General features: G+C 46.9%; 1 protein-coding gene across 1 annotated transcript in view; it reads right to left on the reverse strand.

Annotated features, from left to right (window-relative positions):
• Positions 1-2,536: 2,536 nt before the first annotated feature.
• LOC126527754 (uncharacterized) overlaps positions 2,537-26,445 on the reverse strand; it is a 38,284-nt gene continuing 14,375 nt past the window's right edge. Inside the window, exons 3-17 of the mRNA XM_050175625.3 lie at positions 26,151-26,299; positions 25,873-25,978; positions 24,075-24,232; positions 21,517-21,636; positions 19,330-19,426; positions 16,868-17,004; positions 12,042-12,140; positions 11,695-11,754; positions 10,031-10,157; positions 9,268-9,383; positions 7,920-7,992; positions 7,206-7,306; positions 5,676-5,718; positions 4,080-4,118; positions 2,537-3,086 (exon numbers count right to left, since the gene is read on the reverse strand). Of these exons, the coding sequence (XP_050031582.2) occupies positions 2,944-3,086; positions 4,080-4,118; positions 5,676-5,718; positions 7,206-7,306; positions 7,920-7,992; positions 9,268-9,383; positions 10,031-10,157; positions 11,695-11,754; positions 12,042-12,140; positions 16,868-17,004; positions 19,330-19,426; positions 21,517-21,636; positions 24,075-24,232; positions 25,873-25,978; positions 26,151-26,299 (1,568 nt within the window). The 3' untranslated portion in view covers positions 2,537-2,943. The remainder of the gene's footprint in view (positions 3,087-4,079; positions 4,119-5,675; positions 5,719-7,205; positions 7,307-7,919; positions 7,993-9,267; positions 9,384-10,030; positions 10,158-11,694; positions 11,755-12,041; positions 12,141-16,867; positions 17,005-19,329; positions 19,427-21,516; positions 21,637-24,074; positions 24,233-25,872; positions 25,979-26,150; positions 26,300-26,445) is intronic.

Here is a 26,445-nt window from a genome sequence, read left to right on the forward strand (position 1 = left end):
ACTAGATAGATCGCTTTCGGATGTGTCACTTTCAGGGAGCGTTAACTAGCTGAACAAGTGAGCGTAACAGCTCGGGTTATAGCGCTTGTGTTCACCACCTTTGTCTCCAGTGTGTTGCGCTACTGGGTTATTCTAATGGCTAAGCCAGCAGGCGCTATGGTAAGGCAAACGCGGAAGCATCCCGAAAGTGATCATTAGAGAATACAACACTTGCTGTAGCATCCACTTCAGTAACTTCGTAGAGTTAGTGGACTATGTGCTGTGTTTATGTGCTGTGCGTTCGTGTGTTCACTGTGTGTACCAAGATTCCCCAACACCAGCCGGGTACGTGCCGGACCATCAGCCAGGCTACCGTCCCCAGCCTGTCACTACAATTCCAGCATCTGTAACACTAGTGGAAGCTAGTGGTCATCCTTGAAACTGGAGTGCCCATGCATGCACTTTAATGCCGGAGTAATATAAATCTTCTACATAAATACTTTTACATTTTGCGCTTCATCAATGGCTAGAGCGGCGCCACACTCGTACGTTAACGTAGACGGTCAATATTCTCGCTGGAGTGAGAGATGCAGTGCGGTTTTATCGAAACAGATAGATCTTTATCAACGTGTTAACAAAGCGGTGACCACAGAGAGAGACAATACGGAAGACCAGAAAGCCAAGAGAAGGTTCTCAAAGCATGTACTGAGAAGCTCGAAATATCACAGCTTATGTGAATGACTCGCCAAATATTTGACACACTATACTTAGTCACTGATGCACCAATGAGTGATCCAGCAGGATGACATAACATCAATGATACATAAATGAGTACAGTCACTTTAAGGTGGATGTTTTGGCGATGGAAATAGCGCATGGCACATTTCCACGTCGTCTGTCATATTTCGTCTCTCAAAAGATCACCCAAGCGCCCACATTATAATAACAGAGACCCAGGCTGTCCAACTTGTAAACATTTCGGAGCCTACATCCCTCCAATAAACACACCTTGTTGGAGTGCCCCATAACCTCCGCTTTCAAAAGCGCAATACTTTTATGATTACCACCGCAAGAACGTCCGGGCAGCTGGGATGAGTAAACCAATCCGTCACGAACGTTCGATAAGATATAATGGCTACTACTGGTACAACGCATCGAGCGTGGGCTGGGCCAAGATGCCCGAGCCTTACTAACAAGCCCGGACCGGGGCCTTAGTTTCTGCAGCACTAATAAACGCCACTCCCCCCTCCTCACCTACCATGTTCACAAGTTCCTCAAAAGTGTCCTTAAGCCTTCACTGCACTCATCTTCAAGCAGGTTGAAATTCTCGGCTTCCGGCGATTCTTCAAGTGCGGAGCGGTAATGTAGCCTGTCTCAGCCGTCTACGCGACATCCTCTTCCGCCGCGAACACGCAGGCAGAAGCTGTAGAGAATTGCGACACGTCCGCCATAGCCCAGAGCCCCGTGAACGGGTAAAGGCATACTGACAACGCGCGTAGCGCTCACGTCATGCAGTAGCCACGGAGCAGTTGTTTCACACGGCGTCGAGAAGAGATTGAGAGCACGCGCCCACTCCCGGCGGTGATATCTTGGACGTTTTGTCAAAATCTGCAAAGGCAACGTTTTGAGCCAATCAGTGATGCCGTGGCAGCCCTGTTAGCCAATTAGAACTGACAAGATGGCAGAACGTCCAGAATAGCCGAGATAGCGCTATATAAAGCATCCTCGGTCTGTTCCTATCTGGACAGCCTACTTGCGCATCGGGGTGCAATTCATTAGTTTGGCTTAGCACTGTGCACTCGCTGTTACCGAGGTCCCCAAATAACGTCGTGTTTTCGTTTCCCATTGGTGCAGCCGTGTCTACGAAAAACTGCGAGAGATGTTTATTGATGAAACCCGAGTGTATGATGTTTCATTCAAGATGAAAAGTGTAGTCGAATTGTAATGTGAGAGGAACATGTGTACAGCTTTGCAGTTCATGCATTCCCGTGGATGATGCGGCAGCTACCGAGGCAAGCTAAATGCTACCGAGAGCGGCATCAGTCGTTCGATTCCTCCATGGTGGTAGTGGACTTAACTATACTCCAACCAAGAATGTTATACTTCATCTCACCAACTCATGCTATATCCATGATGTGTAATTAAATTAATTTAAATTTGGGGGTTGTCTACTGCCAATGCCACGGTATTTTGAGGCACGCCGTAAAGTGGGAGACTTAGAATTAATTTTTACCAGCCGTGGTTCTTTAACGTGCACCCATTGCGCACCGTGAACGTGCACCTCATCGAAATGCGGTCACCGCGGCCGGGATTTGATTCCGCGCCCTCCGGCTTTGTTGTGTAGCCAGAGTAACGCGTCGCGTCAGCCAAACAGCAAAGAGAATCGGAAGAAAAGCTACTCCAATGTCCGCCTTCCATCAAACCTCCGCGCGACGCCGACTGAAGGACAGCTTCGCGGAAGGATTAGCAGCGCATAATGGGTGAGTTTCGCCAGCTCCATTATATGGAACATGCAGCCGGCTCTCCAGACTGATTGGCTCAAGATCAATCAGTCAACCAACCAACCAATCAATCAATGTATTTATGTATCAATGTACATGGAGGGGTGAAAAGAAAAGGCTGCCGACAAGGCAGCTTGACGGGTACATACGAGCCCCATACGCTGCACTGCACAGAGTTGGTGCGACGGAGCATGCGTATAGGCAAATGATGACGATGACGACAGTCTCATGGTGCGTCACGTGACGCGGCAGCCCACGAATGGTATTTCTCGAGTCTCGCGCACTGCGACAATCTCCCGAGTCCACACCCCAGACAAAGTTGCGTCGCGGCGGCGTTCACGACACGTCACACGGCCGCTTGCGCTGTCAAGTGTGAACGGTGATACGTTCTGGTTCACGGCGCTCTGGTCTGTACGGCGTTAAGCGCGCAGTGTAGACGTGACGTAATGCGGTGGCTGGGGCTCTAGTTGTCGGCGGTGCTCGTCGGTTGCAGCAGCATGGTAGTCATGGTGCTGCGCGGGTACCTCCGCGCTGCCAGAAAGACCGCGCCCATAGCGAGGGCAGCGCCCAGCAGAAGCATCATGATGCCCAGGGCCGCCATGCTTCCTGCATGCGCGCGCGGAGACCAATTACGGGAGACGCACAGTGGTCTGGCGACAAGAAAACCTTAAATGCAGTAACTCCCTCACAAGAGAGAGATTATAAGGTAAGTTCTAAGAAGGTCAGCCTGAACCAGTATGTTCTACGCAGCTACTCACCATTTTTGAAGCGAGGGGAAAAAGAGAACAAAGAAAGGTTAAGCATGCAAGTGACAGAAATATGACGTAACATACTCTTTTCGCCAGGCGATGAAGGTCATTGTGCGTGTGTGTGTGTGTGTGCGTATTTGACAAAGAGCGAACACAATAAGAAGTGCTTCCCTGGCAAGGATATGGTTAGACAATTTATGAACAGTACGCAGGATTGTCTTTTATGAGGTTTATACACACTGCTGAAGACGTCCTATGCACTTATGGCTTGGCATCGTCTGTCGGATTTTGTTTGGGGCGTTCTGCAGATCACTCGTTCGGAAATCAACACAAGTTAACCGACTGAAATCGACAGGCGAAAGCTTGTGTCCGTCTATGGTCAGTCTGTTCATTTCTTGTGTAGACAAATGAGCACGTGTATGCCAAGGCAATTAAAGCAACGAAGTCCAAGGGTGATATACAGAGTGTTCATAATCATAGCACAAAATGTAAAACTACCGAATTCTGTACATTGTACTGGAATATGACACCGAAAAACAAAAAGAAAATCATATTGGACGGAAACGTTTGCACACTGCGACTCAAATAGCAAACGACGACTATCACTGAGATTTGTACTTTAGAGCTCATGCGACAACAGCAATAACCTTCTGCCACCAGGTCGGCTGCACAAGTGTCAAACAACTCCGAGGATTGCTTCAGAGTGAAGAAAGCGAAAATGGAGTGGGCGAGGGTTGAAGCAAAGCTAAATAGAGAGAGAAATGCTCGACAATAACTTGCAACTGAGTTCGGTCGCATGCGGTGAACGAGTATCGAGCAACATGAAGCACAAGTGGCAATGAATACTCACCGCTAGAGTATCCTTTGGACGAAGCGTCGGGTGCTGCGGCTGAAAGAACACAACGTGAACGCTGTAGAAAAAGTTTTCTTGAAGCACAGCCATATTTGTGCAGAACAACCCGCTGTGCGTATTTCAGGCATTATCACAGTATGGTTACCAAGCAGCACGAGATGAACGCGACGCCACCATACGAAGCGGCGCCGAAAATACGCCGGGCAGGCGTTTAATATAGTTGTCCCTTACGCGTACAGGAACACTTCCGCCTGGGGTGTCTTTTTTTCTTTTCTATTTCTTTCCCTGAATATGTATGCCTAAAGGCATTACATTATAACTGTGCCAGTCATGACAAACACACGACATCGATTGTCCACGATTCGCGTATCGCTGAAATTTGCGAAACTGTGAGAAGATACCAAGGACAAAACAAGAGGATTGGGTTATTAACGCTCTTGCTGAACATTAGCGGCAAACTGAGGCAAATTGTTTAAAAAAAGATCGCAGTCTCGCCCGAAAGGCAAAGCATCAATTGCGACATCAAATATCAGACTGCTATACGAAGTAAGTATAGTGGTTTTATCGGACGTATAAAGTTGTAAACAATTGCTTAATAAGTAAAATAGCAAGCATAGTGTCACGCGCGCACAGGCAAACATGAAGAAATCTCAGTCGAAGGGCGCGGACATTCCGTGTCAAAACGCTGACGTTAGGAAACGTGGCAGCAGCAGCGAGCGAATTAACCTTCGTGCTGCATCTCCCTTCAACGCGAACAAAGCTGCTCACCCTCGCTCGCTTTCACTGGCACACACACCATACGGCGCGCGGCCACGACGTTATCGCACTTCGACTTTATACAGAACATCACGGCGACGGCGACGACTGAAGTGAGCCTGGAGTGTTCATATAATCGACATTGCAATTAAAGGAAGAGGCGAGGGTAGAGAAAACCCTTACGGCTGTTACATGGCACCCGATGCTTGGCTTAAACGGTGAAGAAAGGAAAGAAAATAGTGCTGCCTGCTTTAATGTGGAGTATAGCTTTGTCCGCGCCTCCAGGTTGAAATCTCGCATTCTCAGGAAGTGCGCGGGATCTCGGGACCGTTGACGTCAGTTCACCGACTGCTACACGAATAAATCACAAAGAAGCGAAGCAGATTCGTGCAGGCTAATGCTGTTTCTGGTGGTCTTGGTAGCGCTTCCTCCCCTCGTCTTACGACAATGGTTTGACCGAAAGCTGCGTCCCGAGCACTGGAAGACGACCAGTTCGCGCAAGCCGGTCTTGCCCCCTGCATTCAGCAATGCACTATAACCTGAAGCCTATGCTTGACTTGAGCAATAATGACGCCTGTCGTGAATATGCCAAGACACTGATTGCGTTTCCTTAGGCACCTTGACGTCAGGCGTGATCTCGATCAAGTCAAACATGGGCTCCATGTTTGACTTGATCGCACCTCTGAATACGGGATTATTCTCGCTAATGAGCAATAAGGCTCCACACTTTTGGAGGTGCGAACAAACACAAAAGAAATTGAAACAGCTGAGGGTAACTGCTACATTTTTTTGCACATTCTTAGTTAAACCTTGTAAGGAGAGTTTGCAGCCACTTACCTACGAACCGAGAGGTCAGCTGCGTGGCGATGTACTCGGGTTTCTGTCGCAGGCAATGATAGATAGATAGATAGATAGATAGATAGATAGATAGATAGATAGATAGATAGATAGATAGATAGATAGATAGATAGATAGATAGATAGATAGATAGATAGATAGATAGATAGATAGATAGATAGATAGATAGATAGATAGATAGATAGATAGATAGATAGATAGATAGATAGATAGATAGATAGATAGATAGATAGATAGATAGATAGATAGATAGATAGATAGATAGATAGATAGATAGATAGATAGATAGATAGATAGATAGATAGATAGATAGATAGATAGATAGATAGATAGATAGATAGATAGATAGATAGATAGATAGATAGATAGATAGATAGATAGATAGATAGATAGATAGATAGATAGATAGATAGATAGATAGATAGATAGATAGATAGATAGATAGATAGATAGATAGATAGATAGATAGATAGATAGATAGATAGATAGATAGATAGATAGATAGATAGATAGATAGATAGATAGATAGATAGATAGATAGATAGATAGATAGATAGATAGATAGATAGATAGATAGATAGATAGATAGATAGATAGATAGATAGATAGATGAGAGAAATGACGCGGATAAAGGAGAGGTTGAGTAAAAGAAAGAAGGAAGGGAGAGGAAAACATGTGCCAGTTAGTTCTCTAAAGGCACAAATTAGGAACACATTACAATTAGTGCCACTAACATCCAGTTATTAAATTCACAGGAACGAACAAAACTAAGGAAAATGCAATGAATCTGTGCACGGACATACAACAAAGTATGGATGCCAATATACCGTCATATGTCCGAGGCGGCAGATTCAGAAAAACGTTCTTCACGCACTGCCCGTTAAAAACTTGAGCGGGACGTTAAGCAATGCAATCGCCCATTCTAGGGACAGATATCTCGAAACTGTTACTAATATCAGTATTTCAAAAAGAAGAGAGAGATAGATGCAGTTGTTTTATTATCCGGCTCTTCAATCCCGCTGATAACAACATGATGAATAGTTTAAAAGTCGATTAGCTTGTATCTCCAGCCCATTAGCAAAATGAGCGATGTGACTTGCGGAAGTGATGTCCGCCTCTTCAACTGATTCACACGATGAGGTGCAACCGCACTACCGTACGTCCATTTCTTTTTAATCGTTTAGCAGCAACAGATAAAAAAACGACAGTGTAAAACATGTAGTGACAAAACATTTTCACCCCCTTATAATGCGTCTATAGGATTTTTTACGCTGCACAAACGTGTACATATCGGGAGTGCTAGTTCAATGACCGCGTCACATTTTTTCTTTCTTTCTTTTTTTTTTTTTTTGACGGGCCCATCCTAGAGGCAGTGCACGGGCTGTCCCATAGCGCTCTGAAGCTATCAAAGGACCCCGTTTTAGTTCACGCACACACAAATATTTCGGTGTCGAGACTAAGCCGAGTGATCGCACTCATTTGCGAGAAAAGAGTTGCGACAGCACGAACCTGGTCGGAGCCAGTGACGTTGAGCAACACCTTGAAGCTTCCCGCGTTCACGGTCTCGTTTAGCTTCTTGGTAGCCTCGTCCACCGTGGGGTCCGTTACCACTGAAAACGAGTATGTCATCCATCAATTACTACAATGGTTCAACGCCTTCTTTCGATTAGATTAAAGGGACACTAAGAAGAAACACTATTCGAGCTGTATTCGTCAATTGCCCTTCTACAATACCGAAAATAAAACCACTCTTACAGTAAGAGTACGGTGGGCCAGAAAAGACGATACAACTAAAGACGGGTGGCGACGCCACCTTAACGTTCCCGTACCAGCTCTTCGTGACGTCATCGATTTTAACTACGTCTGCTCGGGCATGGTAAATCTCTTTTTCTTTAACGGTTAGGATATGATAGCATTGTATTCTAAAAGGACTCCACAGGCTGAACTTATCTAGCTTCAAGAACGTTTACTGAGCCACGACAGCCGGAATACGAGACGACACTTTGAAATCTGTGACGTCACACTGACGTACCAACGCTGGGGCAACGGCGCGAAATTAGATAAAAACGAAACTTTGACTTTCCTTTTCTCTTCTAATAATCGACCGACTACGGCGAAAATAACGAAGGTAGGGTCTTGAAAGAATGATTGTTCCACCCTAACCTCATTCAGCATTTCGCTTTAGTGCTCCTTCGTTTCGGCGATTTTATCTAATTTACATACTAATGTGGTCAGTGTTGGCCGCAGGCAGCAGGCGTGCGATGACCATCAGGCGGTCATTGCCCCGAGGAAACACCTGCGAATGAAGAATAAGAACATGTATACAGCGCGGTCCCAGTTACCACAGAATAGGGAAGTCGTCACCAAAAAGAAAGATACAAAGGTTCTACACGGACGTGTTCCCGGTGCCCTGTATTTTTGTGGAAGTTATAGGGCTACCGATTGTCCATAACCACATTACATCTTTTGCGGACTACCGAGTCACCTGATACGTGGATGGCAGCAACAACGCCGGTAGCGGCCATCTTGTGACACGATGTTTAGCCAGGCAGGACACAGTTATTATTGCAGTGCCCTAACATATTCTGCTTAACCGATCGCGTAAGGAGTCGGTATTGAAATAATCGTTAACGTGCAGTCGTTTGAGGATTGTCGTTCGACGAGAAAACTGATGTTCCAACCCGTTGTAGGTGGACAAAGCGTCACAAGGCCGCGCTACCGCCATTGCTACTGTACCATTCGGACTTCGGTAATCCAGTAATCCACAAAGGCTTTTCGGAATACCCCTTTAGCCTTTCAAAATGAATCGAAACTCAGTATATGCAACAAAGTCAAGATACAGAGATGCGAAAGTCAGATTATGCGAATTACACCGGTTAGAGTAAATCGGATAAAATTGACTAACTACACGTGAGGCTACAAAAGACTCTGTTTTGCTACAGAACTTTAGCAAAACTCGCATAACCAAGGTAGTGATTCCACTGAAAACGAAAATCAAGATAACTTTTTTTTTATTTCGAAACTTTATATTAGCTGCAGTTTGCAAAACTAGGATACGTGCTCTTGAGGCGAAGTCACAGTATTCCAACTTACACAGTCCAAGTTACGGTCACTGTCCAAGTCAAGGTGCAAAAACACCTTGACTCGAGCGTTGGAGGGCACTTACGGCACTCGTCTGCTTATCGGAGCATGACCGCGGTTGAATCACTCTACTTTGAGACAACGCCTATCAAATATGTTCAAGCGGTCACGCAGGCCAATCCGCTGATGATCATTATAGAATGTCATTTATGATGCTATACTTGGCTGAAGTGCTCGGCTTGCCACGGAAACTACAATATGGGCGCTTTCCTCTTTTGATGCGGCAGATGAAGTGCAACGAGTTAACTACGCTTCCGCGTAGACGGTGAAGGAGCATGTCGAATGTGTTTCGCTTGTCATATTTATGCCGGATTGACTTTACTCTGCGCCAGGGGTGTCTATCCAAAAATTGGGTTCAAACTCTCTCTCTCTCTCTCTCTCTTGAGAAGTTTTAGACGAATGTGCTGCAGGACGCGCAGTATATACTCACGGAGACGCGGCTCAGTCGTATGTCCTGGGCGATGCCCATGGTCTGTCTCAGCTGTATCCTGAACGCATTGGCCAAATCGTCTCGGGTGCCCTTGCCGGGACCAAAGTCGGAGTTTCCTAAATTGAAAAAAAAAAAGGGCGGGGGAATGAGAAAGCCAGAATACTCATCAGAACTCAAATACCGGTTTGCACTACAAAAACCTAGGCAGTCTGTTTCCAAACGCGTTCGAATCCTGGTCAAATGATCTGTATTGCGGCAAGGGATGCCCGCATTTCCAGCGGTGTCGATTCCGGGTGGAAGGCATTTCTTAAAGTAAGAAATGGCAGCGAATCAAGACCACCTCAACTAGTTCTATATGCCTGATGTTTGTCCTCTTTATCCGAGGCGCACTCTCTCCGCGTGTCCTGTCTGTCAGAGCCTCTATCCGTCTTCTAGCTGTCTTCTGCTCAGGCTTCGGTCGGTCTGGTTTGTCTGTTCGTTCCGTCCTATCCTTTTTCTCTATTATGCCTTTCTGATGGTCTGTCGGCTTCGCGTCTTTCCTGTCTCTCCAAGCGCCCCACCTTTCTCTCTGCCTGCCTGTTTGTCTGTGCTGCCTGTTCCGATTCTGTCAATCCGTCTGTCTAAAGATGATGATGATGATGATGATTGGGGATGAAGTATAAGAAGAAGAAGAAGATGATGATGATGGGGAACCATCTGTCTGTCTAAAGATGATGATGATGGTGGGGATGAAGATGACGACCAGAAGCAAACGTGACCTAACCTTGTACGCTGAGAATGAGCATCTTGATTTCGTGGGGATGAAAGCAGGCCCCGGTGTCGAACGGCGACCAGTCCCTCAAGTCCGTCTCGTACTCGAAGATGTGCCGCCTCTCGATGACGTCACCACCCTGCGCGTGAAAAGTGGCACAATCGATCAGGGTGGAACGACGGTACGAAGTCCGGGTTCCACGCACCAATCGCATCCAATGGAGAATGCAAGCCCGCAAACCGCATTAGTGGCTACAGTCTCGTGCAGCGAGTACAGAGGCAGCATTTTAAGCCAAAGGTGCGCGCTGCTTAAACTAGTCTCACCATAATAATGGAGGCCCCCTCTGATCAACCACGTGTGCCTAGTTTAAAACTGACAAAGCTGACAAGCGCAGTGTGCTTTTGCTGAGCATACGGATGTAGCGTGTGTAATAAGCAGCTGCTGTTTTTGTTCCCGCGGTCCTGCCATCATCCCAGTTAGGGATCCTTCACAAACAGATACGCTCAAGCGTAGGCGTGCCTATGAAGGCTCCCTAATCCCAGTCATTTTTCAGGCCGACAAAGCCCAATCGTTCAAAAGGCCGACTAATCAGTTCGTTGATTTCGTGACATTTGGGCAGGAGGCAAAATACACGCTATCTAGTATAACACACTCGTTATGGCAGTCAGTCGCATGACAGTCTGAAGTTGACTTCCATACTGTGGGCAGCATGGTGCCTACAAAACTGGTCATTCTCTTCGAGCACCTCAATTTTGCCGCATTTATCATTGTGCGTTTCTCGAGAGATACAGGCGAACGAAGTTGTTAACCACGCCCGATGTATCGCAGCGCGTCGAAAGTGGTATCATACGAACGAGGTAACTATTACCAGAAATTACGCGTAAATTAGTGAGCAGCGACAGGTTTGTACTCCAACCGATAAACCGCTTCGAGCAAAACGAAAAAGAATATAGGCACGAACCATCGAATGATTTTCTCTAAGTGATTATACCTTCGTGGTATGAACCAGGGCTGAGATGTCCGGTTGTGTGTGACGCGAGCGTGCGTGTAACGACGGGTGGAAGACAGCGGAGATGACAAAGATGGCATAACGGCGATACAATGACAACGAACGAATGACGACAAGATTCACAATCAAGGACTGACGGTGATAAAATAATGACTACGGCATGACGACGAAGACGTTACCACGACGGAGAGGACGATGGCATGACGTCGTTTCTTGCCTTCTCATTTATTCACCCCTCTGTTCTCACGCTGCCTCGGTTCTGGCGGCGTCGGCGCTCACGCCACCTGCGAGCCCAGCGCGCGCGCTGTGATGTCACTCGCCGTGACGTCACACTAGCTGTAAAGTCACTCCACTTGTGACGTCACTCATCGCGCCCTCAATGAGCGCGCGTTTCTCCGAGGCGACATACCCCAACCACGAAAACCGGGGTGAGTAGGCAAAGAAGAGTATCGCTCCAAAAGAACTAATCAAGGGTAAGCTAATTGAGCCCAACAATACGCATTCTCACAGTGTTACAAGAAGTTGACCGACAACAAATTGGCAGCGGACAACGTGCTGCAAGTGCCGCCGCGACACGGAAGCAACAACGCCCAAAGCCTTTTTACAGAGACGTAGTTAAGAAGAAGGCCATTTTCATGACCATCTATAAACGCAGTACTTTACTTGCCTTGACTTCGTCGAAGAGTTCCATGAAAACGGGAAGCGTAGCTTCTTTCAACTCGTTTTCCTGCAAGAAATTGGGATATTCTAATAAGCAGTCAAGCTTGTTTTGCCCACGCTCCTCCTGCGTCTCTTTTTCTTTTTTTGCAATTCGTTGTTAACTTCCGTTTCACTGCCGTTTTATGTACAATTTGTTGTCTGCAGACAAGTGTTGTATAACTATGTGTTACCTACTCATACCTGAGTTCTGGCAATCAGGCAGGTAGTAATAAACAAGCGAAGACGTTAATTAAATGTCTGTCCGAAATAAGCAAGCCCGACGCGGTCCCACACTTCCATTCCCCATGCACTCACATAGGCATAGTAGAGGTTGGACACCACGGCCTTCTCGGGAGCTGCGCTGGCGTCGTCCATGCCGGCGTAGACGGCGCAGTTCCAGGAGCGGCAGCGTCTCTGCCAAGACAAAACGCACCACGAGCAGCAAGTCGTTAGAAATACTACTTGACCGTTTGCAACTCTGTACTGCGTCCACAAAACACTTTATGCACAATATTTCTCATTCTCGTAGTCACCAATGCACCTGTGGTCTTGCGGTTGAGGATCTTCAGCACCTATCAGAACTTTCGTGCTTCGCTCTTTCTCTATCTCTCTATTTATTTTATTGCGAGAGCAATCGGACACTCCAGGCGCATTCCTGCCGTCGCCGCGATGTTCTGCATAAAGTCCAATGGCAATAACATCGTCGCCGCGCACCGTTTGCTGTATGTGAGAGTGAAAGCGTGCAAAGGTGAGCCGACGATGGTGGCTCCATCTCGCGCTCGCAAGGGAAGAAAACGGGGAGGAAGCGTGCCGTCTTCCGTAGCGAGCAAGGCACTGGGGTAGCGGAGGGCGATCTACTCCGGCTGCTGCTGCGTATTACACGGCCGCGCGCGGCCGTTCGCGCCCTGTCTTGAAAGCGATGTGCGATAAGTACAGAGTCTAGGTGCGCCGAACGCTCATAGATTCGTGTGCGCTGTGTCCTCGCCGCTTACTACGCGTTGAAGCGACAGGCAGCACGAAGGTCACTTCGCTCGCTGCTGCTGCCGCGCTTCCTCACACCAGCGTTTTGACAGCGAGTGCCCGCGGTCATCGAGCGTGATGTGTTCACGTTTGCCTGTGCGCGCTGACACCATACTTGCTCATTTAATCAGTAAGCGAATGTTTCCAAGTCTATAACTACTATACTTCGTTACTTCGTATAGCTGTCTGCTAGTTCTCTATAGCAATCGATGCTTCGCCTTTCCAGTGAAACTGCGCCTTTTTTATTTATTTTTTTAATTGTTCCTTATCGCTTATAGGCTACCAATCATCCACATTTACACTACTACAACGATTAAATGCCTTAACTTCACTAATCGCCCATTTTTCTGCAGAAGCAAGGCATTACACTTTTCGAGTGACGGAGCTGGGGTACTCGCCAAGGAATGCCCACGCATTAAAATGTTATATGTACGCTGTCCAACTCAAACACAGTGTGCATAGATGCACCAGCCAATTAGGGTCGCTTAATTCCGTGACGTCGAGCGGTTATGTGTGTTTAAAACGGACGTTTTCTCCCTACGGGTCTGTCACTGGTTTCAGGACAAATCCTGAACGTCTTGGCAAATTGAATGAGCCATCCTAATACCAGGGCTTAGCCGAAGAACATATTTTAGTGTGAAACAACGAGACATCATTTCCCAGTAAACATAGCGCTTACATTATTAGCAGCGCAAAGCCTTGGCAAAGTATTTAAGCGAAGACTGGACTCTCGAAATGGCTCGTCTCTATTTCGCAGATGAAAAGGCCAGGTCCACTGCGGTTTCTGCGGATGGAACTCGTATTCAATTTTTATGTTGTCACCGCCGTCAATAGTTATCCAACGAGTTAACATCGCTGAGGTGCTCGAGTCAGCCGGAAATGAGCAACTTCTACTTGCATTCAATAGTAATCACGCGGCACTTGCATACTTTCGCTGGAGCCATTTCACACATGCGAAAGGCTACCGTTTCTACAAGGCAGCCGCAACAGTCACTCTAGGAAGCTTTGCAAGCATCTTACAAATATTTATTTAACGTACCGGTGCAAGGAAACCACATAATAGAAATTTTCAACCTGTCCGCAAACAGCGAATGCCTTTTAGTTCAATACGCCTCCAGCCATATTAAAAAGAAGAGAAAACGCGATATTATAGGTGAAGCTTTGCAAATAACGAGTTCATGGCAGTAGGCTCCGTTTCTTAATAGCGTCGAACGCAACCGATGGCGGCGCTGCGACGGTGACGTCGACGGTGACGTCAGCCGGGGTACTCGCCCTTGTCGTCTGCTACGCTCCGGCTCAATATCTTCATGCGCTTGCCCACGCTCTGGCTGAGTGCTCGCGTTCTCCAATTACGATTTGTATTTTCATTGCGAAAGCAATTATATGACCACACTGGAAAAAAAAAAAACTGAGCGCTAGGCTAGCGACCCTTCAGAGAATTCTACAGGTGATAAATATTCTAGGTAAATGTCGAGCACAGTTTGTACTACCTGTCGTAAGCTGGCTCTATATATATGTGTGTTTTAAATAAAGGATTGAATTTGCTGTGTGTTCTTTCTGTGCCTTACTTTATGTCCCTTTCTGTGGCGTGACTTAGTGTTTATTATTATTATTATTATTATTATTATTATTATTATTATTATTACATCAACCATTTAATTGATGTGCTTCTTTTCTGACCTGACAAACTTTGTGTGCGTCAGTGTCTCATCGCTCTTTGGGCGAGTGTGTACGACCTGTTTTCGGTGCACATATGTGACCTGGCCTTACGTTTGCGTGTGTTCACGTGACTTTTGCTCTATATTCCTGCTGCCCATCTTTTTTATTCGAGGTTGCTTGCGCCCTCGCATTTGCTTCGTGTTATTAATGCGCTACCATTATAGACGGACTTCGAAGGTATACACACTTCGGAGGTACACACCGCGTTTTTGTTTGTTTGTTTGTTCTGTGCCCCACACTTTCTGACGGCAAGCTGTGGGGCCGGTCTCGAAGGCACTGCAGTCCAATGGCGAATTCGGGCAAACCGCACCGGTGCGCACACCGGAACACGCCCCAACGCGCCGTTTCATCCAATCATACGGCCGCACAAAAAGCGTACGTCCCTGTCCGAATTCGCCATAACGCAGCGCTTCAGAGAAAGCCTAACCTGTCTGTCACGAGGGACAGACGCGAGAAACCGGCGCGCACGTGCGCGTTTTAAAAGAGAAGCGACTCTGGCACACGATCGTGAATGTAACGGTTAGAGCATGGGCTGCTGTTCTGGAAGGCAGAGGTCCGGTCCCCTCATCGGTCACGAATGTCCTGACGGCATCGCAGACGGACTTCTGCCACTTTGTAGGTATATATACACAGCTAACAGAAAAGTCGAGACCTCTTGAGCGTACGCGAGCGCGTAACAGTGTGCATGAAATCACAAGTTTGTAGAATGCGCGTTTATGGTCCGACGTTATTGGCGCGCGGCCGAGCGTCGCTCGACGCCGGGCGCGTGGGAACGCGTCGGGACGCGTCCGGTTACGCTGGCTGCGTCAATGCGTCGAACCATCGGTCGAACTATATAGACGATGTTGTTCTCGCCGCTGTGACGTAGCGTGACGTAGCGAGGCGTGGCGTGAGTGCGCTCACGCTACGTCAGACTATACTTAGCCCTCTTCATAAGAGATACGAGACAGGCAGATGGCCACTTTAAAAAAAATTAAATTATGGGGTTTTACGTGCCAAAACCACTTTCTGATTATGAGGCACGCCGTAGTGGAGGACTCCGGAAATTTCGACCGCCTGGGGTTCTTTAACGTGCACCTAAATCTAAGTACACGGGTGTTTTCGCATTTCGCCCCCATCGAAATGTGGCCGCCGTGGCCGGGATTCGATCCCGCGACCTCGTGCTCAGCAGCCTAACAGCATAGACACAGAGCAACCACGGCGGGTGTGGCCACTTTCATGAATGAGTGTGTTCAGTTCTAGCCTAGTTGTTCTTGGTATTCTAATTTCTCTGTATAAATGGAACAGCCAGCGACATTAAGTGACGAAACTGAAAGGCTTCATAGCAGGTGTTCTTTCTTAGAGTATGTAGAATATTTAATTGCCTGCGACAGATGGCACAATTATAATCCTTGAACTGGATTGCCGGAAGGTGGACACGCACAATAAATCGAAATGCGTAATTGACTACCTAACAGCATTTCACTAATTAAGTTTCGGACTTATTACGTTACGGCAGACGTTGCAATTTAATAATTGTAAATGGTGAGTTTGCAAGGCGTATCCGTTTAGAACGAGTTTTGAAACTAGCACCAATTGCGAAATGTGCGTCGTCAAATTTGCGGCGATGACGCGCTACTGTTCCACTTATTTTTTTTTTAACGGCGTATATTTATGCATTGTAGCGCAAAGAACGCCGATGTATTTCCTCAGACATGTTGGCAGCGCATATCTAAAAAACTGGTGTCATCCTCTGAATTCGTTCCAAGTGGATAACGCTTTGCGATGGCGCCGGCCACAATTTATTGATAACAACACACGCCGCAAACATGTGCCATAAAGCAATTATCTTATTTGTTTGTTTGTTTGTTTGTTTGTTTGTTTGTTTGTTTGTTCTTCCCTTATAGGCCCTCCACTGAGGGTAATACATAAGGGGGGGGGGGGCGGCAATAACGTAAGAATCAATTTAGATTCCAAGGGTAAAATAAAATATAACAGCAGGACCTATACAACTTTACTAGTTATATATGTTACGAAATAAATAAGAAATGCGAGCGACAAAAGTGCAAACAGTGTCTATCAATCAATACAAATGCATGCGAGAAAAAAATATAACGACAAACAGACTTCGAACATATAAAACTGTAAGGCATAATTTAAAGCACGGGTAATACAGTGCAGTGTGTGTGTCCATATATATATATATATATATATATATATATATATATATATATATATATATATATATATATATATATATATATATATATATATATATGTATTAAACGTCTTTATATACGGAAAACGATGCCGCAGACTATATTCTTTAGAATGTATTTACTCTTAAAAAGTACTTTTTATATCTTTACCATGGTTTCTAAAAGTGAAAGGCAAAGTACAAGCCAGATAAATAAATGGCTTGCCTCTCCGGCCTTTTGAAAGGCGTAGTTGCGTTTCGCTCCCCAGACCAGGGACAACGGTTCCGGGATATCCAGCTCTTCCTTCTCCATCACGAAGGCTTGGCACTTGCCCGTGTTGGGAGCGATGAAGTACTTCATGCCTGCGAAAGTATGGCACGCGGTCACGTGTAGACGTTTTCTCAATACGGATCCGACCCAAGCGTGCATTGCTCCCGCGTGTTCAAACGACAACTCTTGTGCCTGTATTGGCGACACTTGAACATGGAATGTATACGTGGCCTATCAAGAAGAACTACAGTTGCAACTGCTCCGGAACATTTACATTTTGTGATCGTTTATTTTGTGTGAACGTAGATATTTTGGGTAGGCGAACTTTAGAAACGATGTCACTGTGCAGCCGTTATTTTTTTTTTCATTTCTAATCATTGTTTCCGTTATGAGCATTATCAGGACAATTACGATGTCAGAAGAGCAGCCGGTACAACATACGGGTACCAACCTCTCCTCAAATACGATTAATAGACGTCTTTATTTAGCTGAGCGTTTACGGTCTGCTTCACGCCGACCGATATATTTCCTGCACAGCGCCGCTCAGCGGGAGTGCTAGTGCGCATGCGCACAACGCTCGTATACCGGCGACGAATCGTGGAACACTGCCGACACTCCGCTCTACGATAGCCGATTAAACGGAGCGTGCACGAGTGCGTCCACTTGGTTTCCTTAACGTTTTACAGCCAAGATGAACGCGTGTCGCAGGCGTCTCTGGGAGACGCACTGTATGGTTTAAGAAAAATCGGAATCAACAGAGTTCTCTGCGGCCACCAGAGGGCGCGAGACGTTATCAATGCTATCGGACATGACTCGCCCCTTATAAACCCTTATCGGACTTGATCCGACCCTTATCAACTCTTATCGGTCCTTATCAACCTTATCAGAACTGCTCCGACCCTTATAAGCCCTTATCGCTCTTTAGCACCTTATCCATCCGCGTCGAACCATTACCAATCGCGATCAGACCCATATTACCCATCATCACTCCTTATCACCTTTCTTAACTTACTGACTGCTTATATGTCTGCTTTGCGCCACGAAACATACAGTGAAGCGCAACACATTCATATGGTTCAGATATTTTCGTCTTGCGTAAGCGTGGATGTTTAGCCATTAAACCGACACGCTTAAGTACATCTAGGTAATAACACTCGGAATAAGGCACACGATAATGGGGAACAGGAAACAATATGTCTATGAGTGCAATAGTCCGTCGAATTATCATTCCTCCAAGGATGAAAACCTCTTTCTTTAAGTTACATTCAGCAACTCTTCCTGTCGAAACCTTCACTTGGAAAAACGGGCCTGTTTCGTGCCGTGGTCAACAAACTGCCGTTTGTGTCTACATGCTGAAACGATTGATCACTGTTTTCTATATTATAGGGATGCCGTGTTCTTCTGGGACATTCTCCAAAGAACAATTAAAAAAGGAAATTTAGAAATTACACCGAACACAATTGTGACCCACCTTGTGACCCACTATATGACATGTTCATGTCACTTAGCCGTTAGCGCAGTAAAAGCGACAGGCACGCTGAACCACCGCGAAGCGCTCGGCCGTTTTGAGGAAATCTTATGCTTACTTTCGTAGAGTGTATGCTACACAAGAAACAGCACCGGTCTGGGTGTCTTTATTGGATGCTTGTCCTTGTCTGACTTTTTAATGTGTTTTCAGTCACCTTAGATTTCTTTAGCGCTTCTTTTTCCTTGTCTTGCTGGAAATTCTGCTCCCACTTAATAAAGAAAAAAATAAGTGGATGGTGGGTAAGACACTCGGCTTCTGAGCGTGGGGTCGTAGGCTCGAAACTCACTACCGCCAACGTTTTTCTTCCAATTTATATTGTTTTTCTTTATGGAGAGTGTCGTGCTACGCGTTACGGACAGACTTCCTTGGTGAGTCGCCAAAGAATGCTTACGCATTAAAATTAATTGCTGTTCTCTTACGTTCCAATACCACGATCTGATTATGAGGCACGCCGTAGTGGGGGACTCCGGGCTAATTTTTATCACCTGGGGTTCTTGAACGTGCACCCAAACACGGCACACGTTTTTTTTTTTTTTTTTTTGTCCCCCATCGAGATACGTCCGCTATGGCCGTGCTTTCATCTCGTACTCATCAGCGTAACGCCAAAGCCACTAAGCAACCACGGCGGGTAGCGTTAACTTGTCAGAGCGGAAATCAGCAAGATATGATAGGACTTTTGGTGGGGAAAAAAAAAACAGGAAAGAGATGCTGGACGGTGTCGTCGCAGGCATAGGCAGATTTACGAGCTAACAGGCAGAACGTGAGACTGCGAGAAAGATACGAAAACCTAATTAGATAGCGAAGGCTGGGCGACTACTAGTCACCACCCCGAACCATGGCCATCACAATATATCGCTCATCGTTCCTGTATGCCTAAGAGGCAACTTGCCCGTGACGTAGTCGAAGACGCTCCTCAAGACTGGCGTGTTCGCATCTTCGTTGTACGTTTCCCGGGCCACCAGGAAGCTGGGCAGATTGCACCACACCTGCACGACAGATTCAAAAGAAATTCGCGAATTCGAGACTCCGATGGCGTAAATAGGCAGCATCAGTGCGTCCGCATACGTATCATCGTTTATGGAATGCCAGGTCTATTTAATTCTTTAAGTCTATGCACAACGATTTCACATATATGGTTCGCCTATAGCGTATTCAAGTAGTCATTTCTTCTGCTTACGGTTCAGCAGAATAAGTTGCCCGATTCAATAGTAAACCAATACAATCCTTCGAGGTTGCGGGGAATGAATGAATGAATATTTGATGTTTAATGGCGCAAGGCGATGTTTAACAGCTATGATTGGCTCACAGATGCCCTTAGGGGGTTCTCGTATGGACTCAAAATGCCGCCATTACAGAATTTGACAACATGGCGGAATTTTATAATGTCCCGACTATAGCTCTCCAAGTTGGTAAGACTAAGGCTTCATTATTAAAAAATAAATAAGCTGATCCGATGCACATGTTGGAATATATGTGAAGCGAAGCTTTCGCGATGCATTTAACGAAATGCTATAAATCGGTCCCTCTTCATTTTTGCGTCTTTGGCACAAACTGGCGCACCTATCGCGCACCCTGGCTACGCGATGTCACAAATCTTATATTGGCTTGTATTTCTTCGTTTCTTATTTCTTCACTATCCTTTACATCCTTCTTTGCTAGCGACTTCTCAAGTCAAGGACGATGTGCTGACAACGATTAGGATTGTGATGATCACGACGGGAGCACTACGAAAGTTATCTGGAGTATAGGCTTACCAATGGTCGCATAAAGGTAACAAGAACTTACCGGAGACGCCCTAAAAGAAGACTAGTCATATCCCCTGCACTTTATAACGTGTCTCCACTCAGCCACGGCCGCTCGATGAAAACGCTGTGCGTTTTCATCGACCGGCCGTGACTCAGCACAGGCCTACTCAAGTGGTTTCCAACGCCGCCTCTCGACACAAGGGGTCGCTGCGCTTTCAGTGACGCTCTAGAGTGATTCCTGAGTGGACGTTTTGTAACTAGATTCTCTCCGGGCGCGTGGTGCAACGCGCTGGAGCAAAGCTGCATTTCTCGACCAACTTCTCAGTCGTATAGGTATCGCTGAGAAGCGTTACTGCATAGACTCCGAAACCGAACAGCGCGTGTTATAAATCTTGGAGGCCATTGTTATTGAGTTACTGTTCGATATAAGAGAGCTTTAGAATAGGGGCCCCAAAGAAATAGCGTCGAAGCCACTGCGCATGCGCTAGACGCAAACTGCGTTTGAGTTTTGCGTTGGGAACGATATTTCACCAATTTAGCGGGAGCCCAAATAGCTGCCCCAAAAGCTTTGCGTCAGCAAACATGGCGGCACCCATCGAAGCGACGGCTCTATAACCTAGCACCAAACTGGTTTCGATTCGTGGTAACGCGTGAAGTTCGCAAGCTAGCCTAAGTGACTGCAGTTATCGCTTTCTCTCAACTAGCGTGTGTTATAAAGATTGATTCATTAGACGCCGCTGATTCCGAACTCGATTGTGGATTTTATGGCTCGTAGGTCTAACACGGCTAAGCTTGGCTGGCGAAGGCACGTAAAGTTGGTTTGCTCAAAACTAAGCACAACTAATTGTTTGCTGCTTACAGAATAACCTCTAAATTGTAATTAAACGCGAATACACGCAAGTAAAAATCACTATTCCTATCATAAAATGGTATATTTTATTCAATTATTTCTAATAGCTTTCCTTTGACGCCGTAGTGGCGCTGTCAACGCAAGACGCTATCCGTAAACGCAAAGCTCTATTCTAAAGCTCTTCACTCCCGCGCGCGCCAACGCTAACACCCGCAAAACTCTTTGGGGTGCCAAACTATTGGGGCCCCTATTCTAAAATTCTCTATAAAGAATAAAACTCGAGCGTCTTCTTCCTTCGCGGGGTGGCACTGTGCTCCACCCGGCGACTCGGTAGATTCAATAAAGCGCTTGCGAGCGAAGCAGCCCCGTTCGCGAATAACGGCTCTAGCACTTCGCTGCGATTGAAAGTGGGACAACAAACGGCTCCACTGCGTCCTGCTGTCGTACGAAAGTTGAGGAAGGCAATTGCGCGGTAGGTAACCTTGCTTTTCTGGATGTCCTGGCTGTCGGCCACCTTGGTCTCGGCCGAGAACGAGAACACCCGTGGAAGTTCGGGAAGCTGCGTCCTCTCGGCTCCGGCGCAAAAGAATCCAACGGGTTCCTGGAAGTACAAGCAGAATGCCATTTAACTGGCCAGTTCGCTTTTTTTTTTTTTTGGTAGTGTGCAAACTAGCGCGAAGGCAAACTGAGTGACCTCCGAGAACACGGATCTCGGAGGCCACGTCTTGGTCCCAGGAGTTCCATACTAAACGCACAAGAGGTAAAGGTGGCGATGTAGTCGTTCGACTACCGTAAAAATCCCGGAATATCTAATTAATTATCCTATAATTCGGCAAGACTTCGTTGACTATCACGTAACGGTTTGTCTTCTCTTTATTGTGTGATACTTAGCAGATGTCGCTGGGTTTAGATAGCTTATCTTACAGCTCTTTCTGGTTCATTCATGGCGTGCAAGCTCCGCGACGTTTTTTTTTTTCAGAAATTACATGTGCCTAACGTATCCAATGAAGTCATCTTGTCTCACAACTTTCACCGCATAAGTTAACCTCAGCACTTTCGAATAATTATGTCGATAAGTTTAGATGGCCTCTGGGCGGTAACCATTACCATGGTAATTATTTTCCACATTCTGAAGAATTCCGTTTGCCGGCGAGAACTGTCGATTGATATCGAAACTATAGACATTAAATAGGGTAACCATCTTCGTAAGAAATTTTCAATGATCGAAAAGTTCGTTTAAGTAAATGCCTTCCGAAACCACCAAGACAAAGCGTAGGAATGTTTTCATTAAACTTGTTGATAGTCCCAGCGTGTGTCTGTCTACTTCTCTCCTGGTGTTTGCGTCTTAAAGGCTGGGTTCCATCGTATCAAATTGGTTCCGCACGACTTCCCGTTGCGGCATTAAACTCTGTGGTCTCTTTTTGAGGCGGCTAATGTAGACAAAACTTGCAGCATCCCTCTCCCATGTCACGCAGCCCTTCGTTCAGCTGTCAAAGAGTTTGCCGCCGAGCCCTTTTCACCTATTTTCTCGACACAGTGCGCTAACAATTAAAAGCCTGCCTTAAGATAAGGTTTGTCCTTTGAACTTACGAAATTGGCACTTTCAACTATTTCATTTGCACTTTCAGAAAACGACTAATTTGTATGCTCGCCGACCATAGCAGTGCGAAGTACACGTTGTAGGACTCTCCGAAATATTTTTGACCTACTGGTACACTTCTAATGCGCGCAAAATTATACCTACACTCTACAAGAAGTTAACACCTTTTGGGGCGTATTTTAGCCCCACAATAATACATGTCCAGGAATTTTCGACATTGCCCCCTTCAGCTAGCCGTGGAACTTCACTGCAGTATGCCCGCGTAACACAATGGGCAGCATTTAAAAAAAATTGAATTTCAGAAGGCAGCTCGAATTTCAACAACTTTCAATTAGCAACGTCGAGAGGGTACGCTTTTTTATTGTTAACATGAATATTTACACCACATAGTCGTAACGACTTTGCTGCGTTGTAGCAGTGCTTTAGCCAGAATTAAAACACTGCTAAAGACGGAGCAGGAAAGTTAAGAATAACTTCCGTAAATAGGCGTGTTACCATAAGCGTGCACAGTCTCGACGCTGCTAACCGAAAGTTGTTGAAATTCGGGCGTCCTTTAGAAATACCACTTTTAGAAATGCTGTCCATACAGTTGCGCTGGCACATTGCAGTGAATTTTGGCAGATTACCGCAATGGCAACGGTCTAAAATTCCTGGGTATGATTGTCGTCTGTCTTGCTTGAGTTTCCTCGCTTGAAGACTCTGCGCTCGCTGCTATCCTGTCAAAAATATGTCCCTCATGCTGATAACGCGCATGCCGTTCTTAACATGTAAGTAGCGGGCGCGCAGCCTTAATGAAGGGAAAGGCACACGGGACAGATTATGATTATCGTTAGGGGACAACATAAATCCTGAAAGCGTGTAAACTCTTTTTGGAGTGTGAACACTGTCAGATGCCTGAAACACTGCAACACGTACTGTGCGACTGCCCAGCATATATGCTGGAGCGAAGGACGTTGGAAAGTTCCCTAGCCAGCTTTGGCAGGCAACCACTGTCGGAGGAAGCTATCCTCGGCCCATGGCCTGACACTGCAACTTCAATGCGTGCAACTAAAGTGTTGTTGAAGTTTCTGCAGGACACCAAGCTCGACGAGCGGCTCCAGCAAGACAACTGTCTCATGCACATAGGCACTCACCACTTCTCTTATCATCATCATCCATCCCAGTACTTTCACTCCCCTTCCCTCTTCCCCAGTGCAGAGTAGCAGACTAGAGCGCACTAGCTCAGGTCGACCTCTCTGTCTTTCCTATCAGTAGATTCTATTCTATATATATTGGAGTGTGGCACACTGGCGATATTACAGTCTTTTCGTACTGCGGTAGCGCAACTGTGCGGGAAACAGAAAACGCAAACTTTGCATCCGTAACCTACAGACCACCGAAACGCCGTGAGTGCTGAGTCAGCGTGGAAGGCAACCCTGAATCCAACGGCTGACACGTACCTCGAAGATGGTGTAGTCAAGGTTCTCCTCGTAGTCGGCGAAGGTGTAGCGAATGGCTTTGTCTTCGCCACACGTCACAAGGGCATCCAGTGGCACGGGAGGGCAAAAGCCTTTGTTGGCAACCTTGTTGTCGCACTTCGGAGTGACGGCACCGTTCTCTGCATGGTTGCGTTAGAGGAAGGAGCACGCGTAAATGAGGACATTTTCAGACTGCCTCGTTGCCCTCGTTTTTAAACTTACGTGAAAGTCCTAGACATCAAAGCCCCGGAAAAAAAATACTGGCAAGCATCACACCGCCCTAACTAATTTAATAGGGTAGCTTTTCTGCGAAGCAGTTTTGGTTTCATCTCCCTGGAGGTGTCTACGTTCTATGATGTCGTGACACAGAAATTGGCCCCATGGGAGCAGGGACATTGCGACGTTTTGGAATTCGCTACTACTCCTTCCGTGACCTAAAGTAGCAGCGCAACAGAAGCAGACAACCTAGCGAGTCGGCGCGAATGTCAAAAGACAATAGGAGCACGCACGCACGCACACACACACACACACACACACACACACACACACACGCACGCACGCACGCACGCACGCACGCACGCACGCACGCACACACACACACACACACACACACACACACACTTTCTCTCTCCCTTTCCTGTTCACCGTGGCTTCCTTTAAACTTGCGTTCCGTCTATTTCTTCTTCTTTTTTATTATTTTTAGGCTCTAATACTGAAAAAGTAAAAGTCTCCGACCAACATCCTTCAAGGGACGTATTCTCGGACGATCACTTTCGGCGATACTATCACCTTCGCGTGACGTAGTGCTCAATCAGCCAATTAAGTCATACGGTTTTGCTCAACCTACCAATAAGCGCTCACTGATAGGGATATGGCCGAAAGCGACCGTCTGAGAATACGTCCCCATGTTTGCTGTTGCGCCGCAACAAGCACGAGAAATGGTGAGGGTTTCAGAAGTTGCAGGAAATGACCAGAGCAGTCTTTCGAGCGAACCTGTAGGGCCTCTGCTCCGCGTACAGGACTAAAGATGTGGAAGACGCTTAAGCTTCGCCTTTGAGGGTGGAACGCGATATCATTCAAAGATCCCTGACTGCTTCTCACGCTTCCCGGCAACTGGAGCGTATGTAAACGTAATGTTTACCGGGAAACGCTGGCCGCGAACGCTATGCACGAAGGCGGGCTTTGTGGTAGAAACGCGGCCTCTTGCGTGGGCCGCGATGCGACGGAGGCGAGCGCCATCTGGAGGCGTTGCAGGGAACCGCGGGCGCGCCGCTCCGTGGCCCCCAAGACACCCGCGAGCCGGCGCGCGCAAATGGCGGACGCCGCGGCTCGTCTTTGAATGTTAGAAACGCTGGAAAAGGGATTTCTTTTAGTTATCGCGTAACAGAATTGTTTTCTCGCATAGTCAAATTGCAATCCGCGAGCTATAACGTCTGTAGATTGTGTGTAAGTCATAGTTTACGATTTTTCCTCGTGCTTTAGCTTGAGAAATTCAATTAGTTCAGTAACTTCCTTGCGTCACATGAAGGGCCTGGGAATGGGTGCTCGAAAATCAATTTTTTGGCGAAACGACGTCCGACGCTGATGCCGACGCCGGATTTCCTGCGACACGGGCTCCTTAATGCTCTCGCGTTGATATCTGGCTCAGGCGTGCATGGCAGCGCTGCACATGTCTAGCGACTGGGCATGCTGATTTTTACCGCGCACTCAGTGTTGCCGGACCCCTGGGAATAGCATGGTTGTTTTCCGTGATTAAGAATAAAGTGACTTCTGCACGTACTGCTCCAGACGATAGTGGTGGTGCATAGGTAGCTCATCCCTTGGATTTTGACAGTGACGTTCGTCCTGAACTCGTCCGCATCGATGGGTGTTCCTTGCGTCCGTTTCTGCGGGCAGTGTAAAAAAAAATAAAAGGTGTTGGGCGCTGGCTCCGAATCACATTGTGAAAAAAAGACGTCTGTTCCGGACACGACATCTTATGTCCTTAACATCGTGCATTGCGGCAAATAGACACGTTATAAGGAGAACATCGACGGACCGATAAGCAAGTGGTTGTACCTGGTCACCTCCCGCGAAGCGTATCAGCGAGGCGGGCTGGTCGAAGACCTTGCCTCCTTTGGCGGCTGCACGGAATGCCACCGGGAAGTAGGGGTCGTCCTTCTCGGAGTCCGGAATGCCCTTGGTCACCTGGCACTGCCTCGTCGCGCCTGCGCGCCACGGCAGCGTCCTTAACTACACGCAACAATAACAGTGGAACAGGAAAAGGCAACCTAACGTCCATTCGAACAGTGCACACGCGCGAGAGTGAGTGAGTGAGTGAGTGAGTGAGTGTGTGTGTGTGTGTGTGTGTGTT

This window comes from Dermacentor andersoni, chromosome 9 (assembly GCF_023375885.2).
Source record: "Dermacentor andersoni chromosome 9, qqDerAnde1_hic_scaffold, whole genome shotgun sequence".
In the NCBI taxonomy this organism is placed as follows: domain Eukaryota; kingdom Metazoa; phylum Arthropoda; class Arachnida; order Ixodida; family Ixodidae; genus Dermacentor; species Dermacentor andersoni.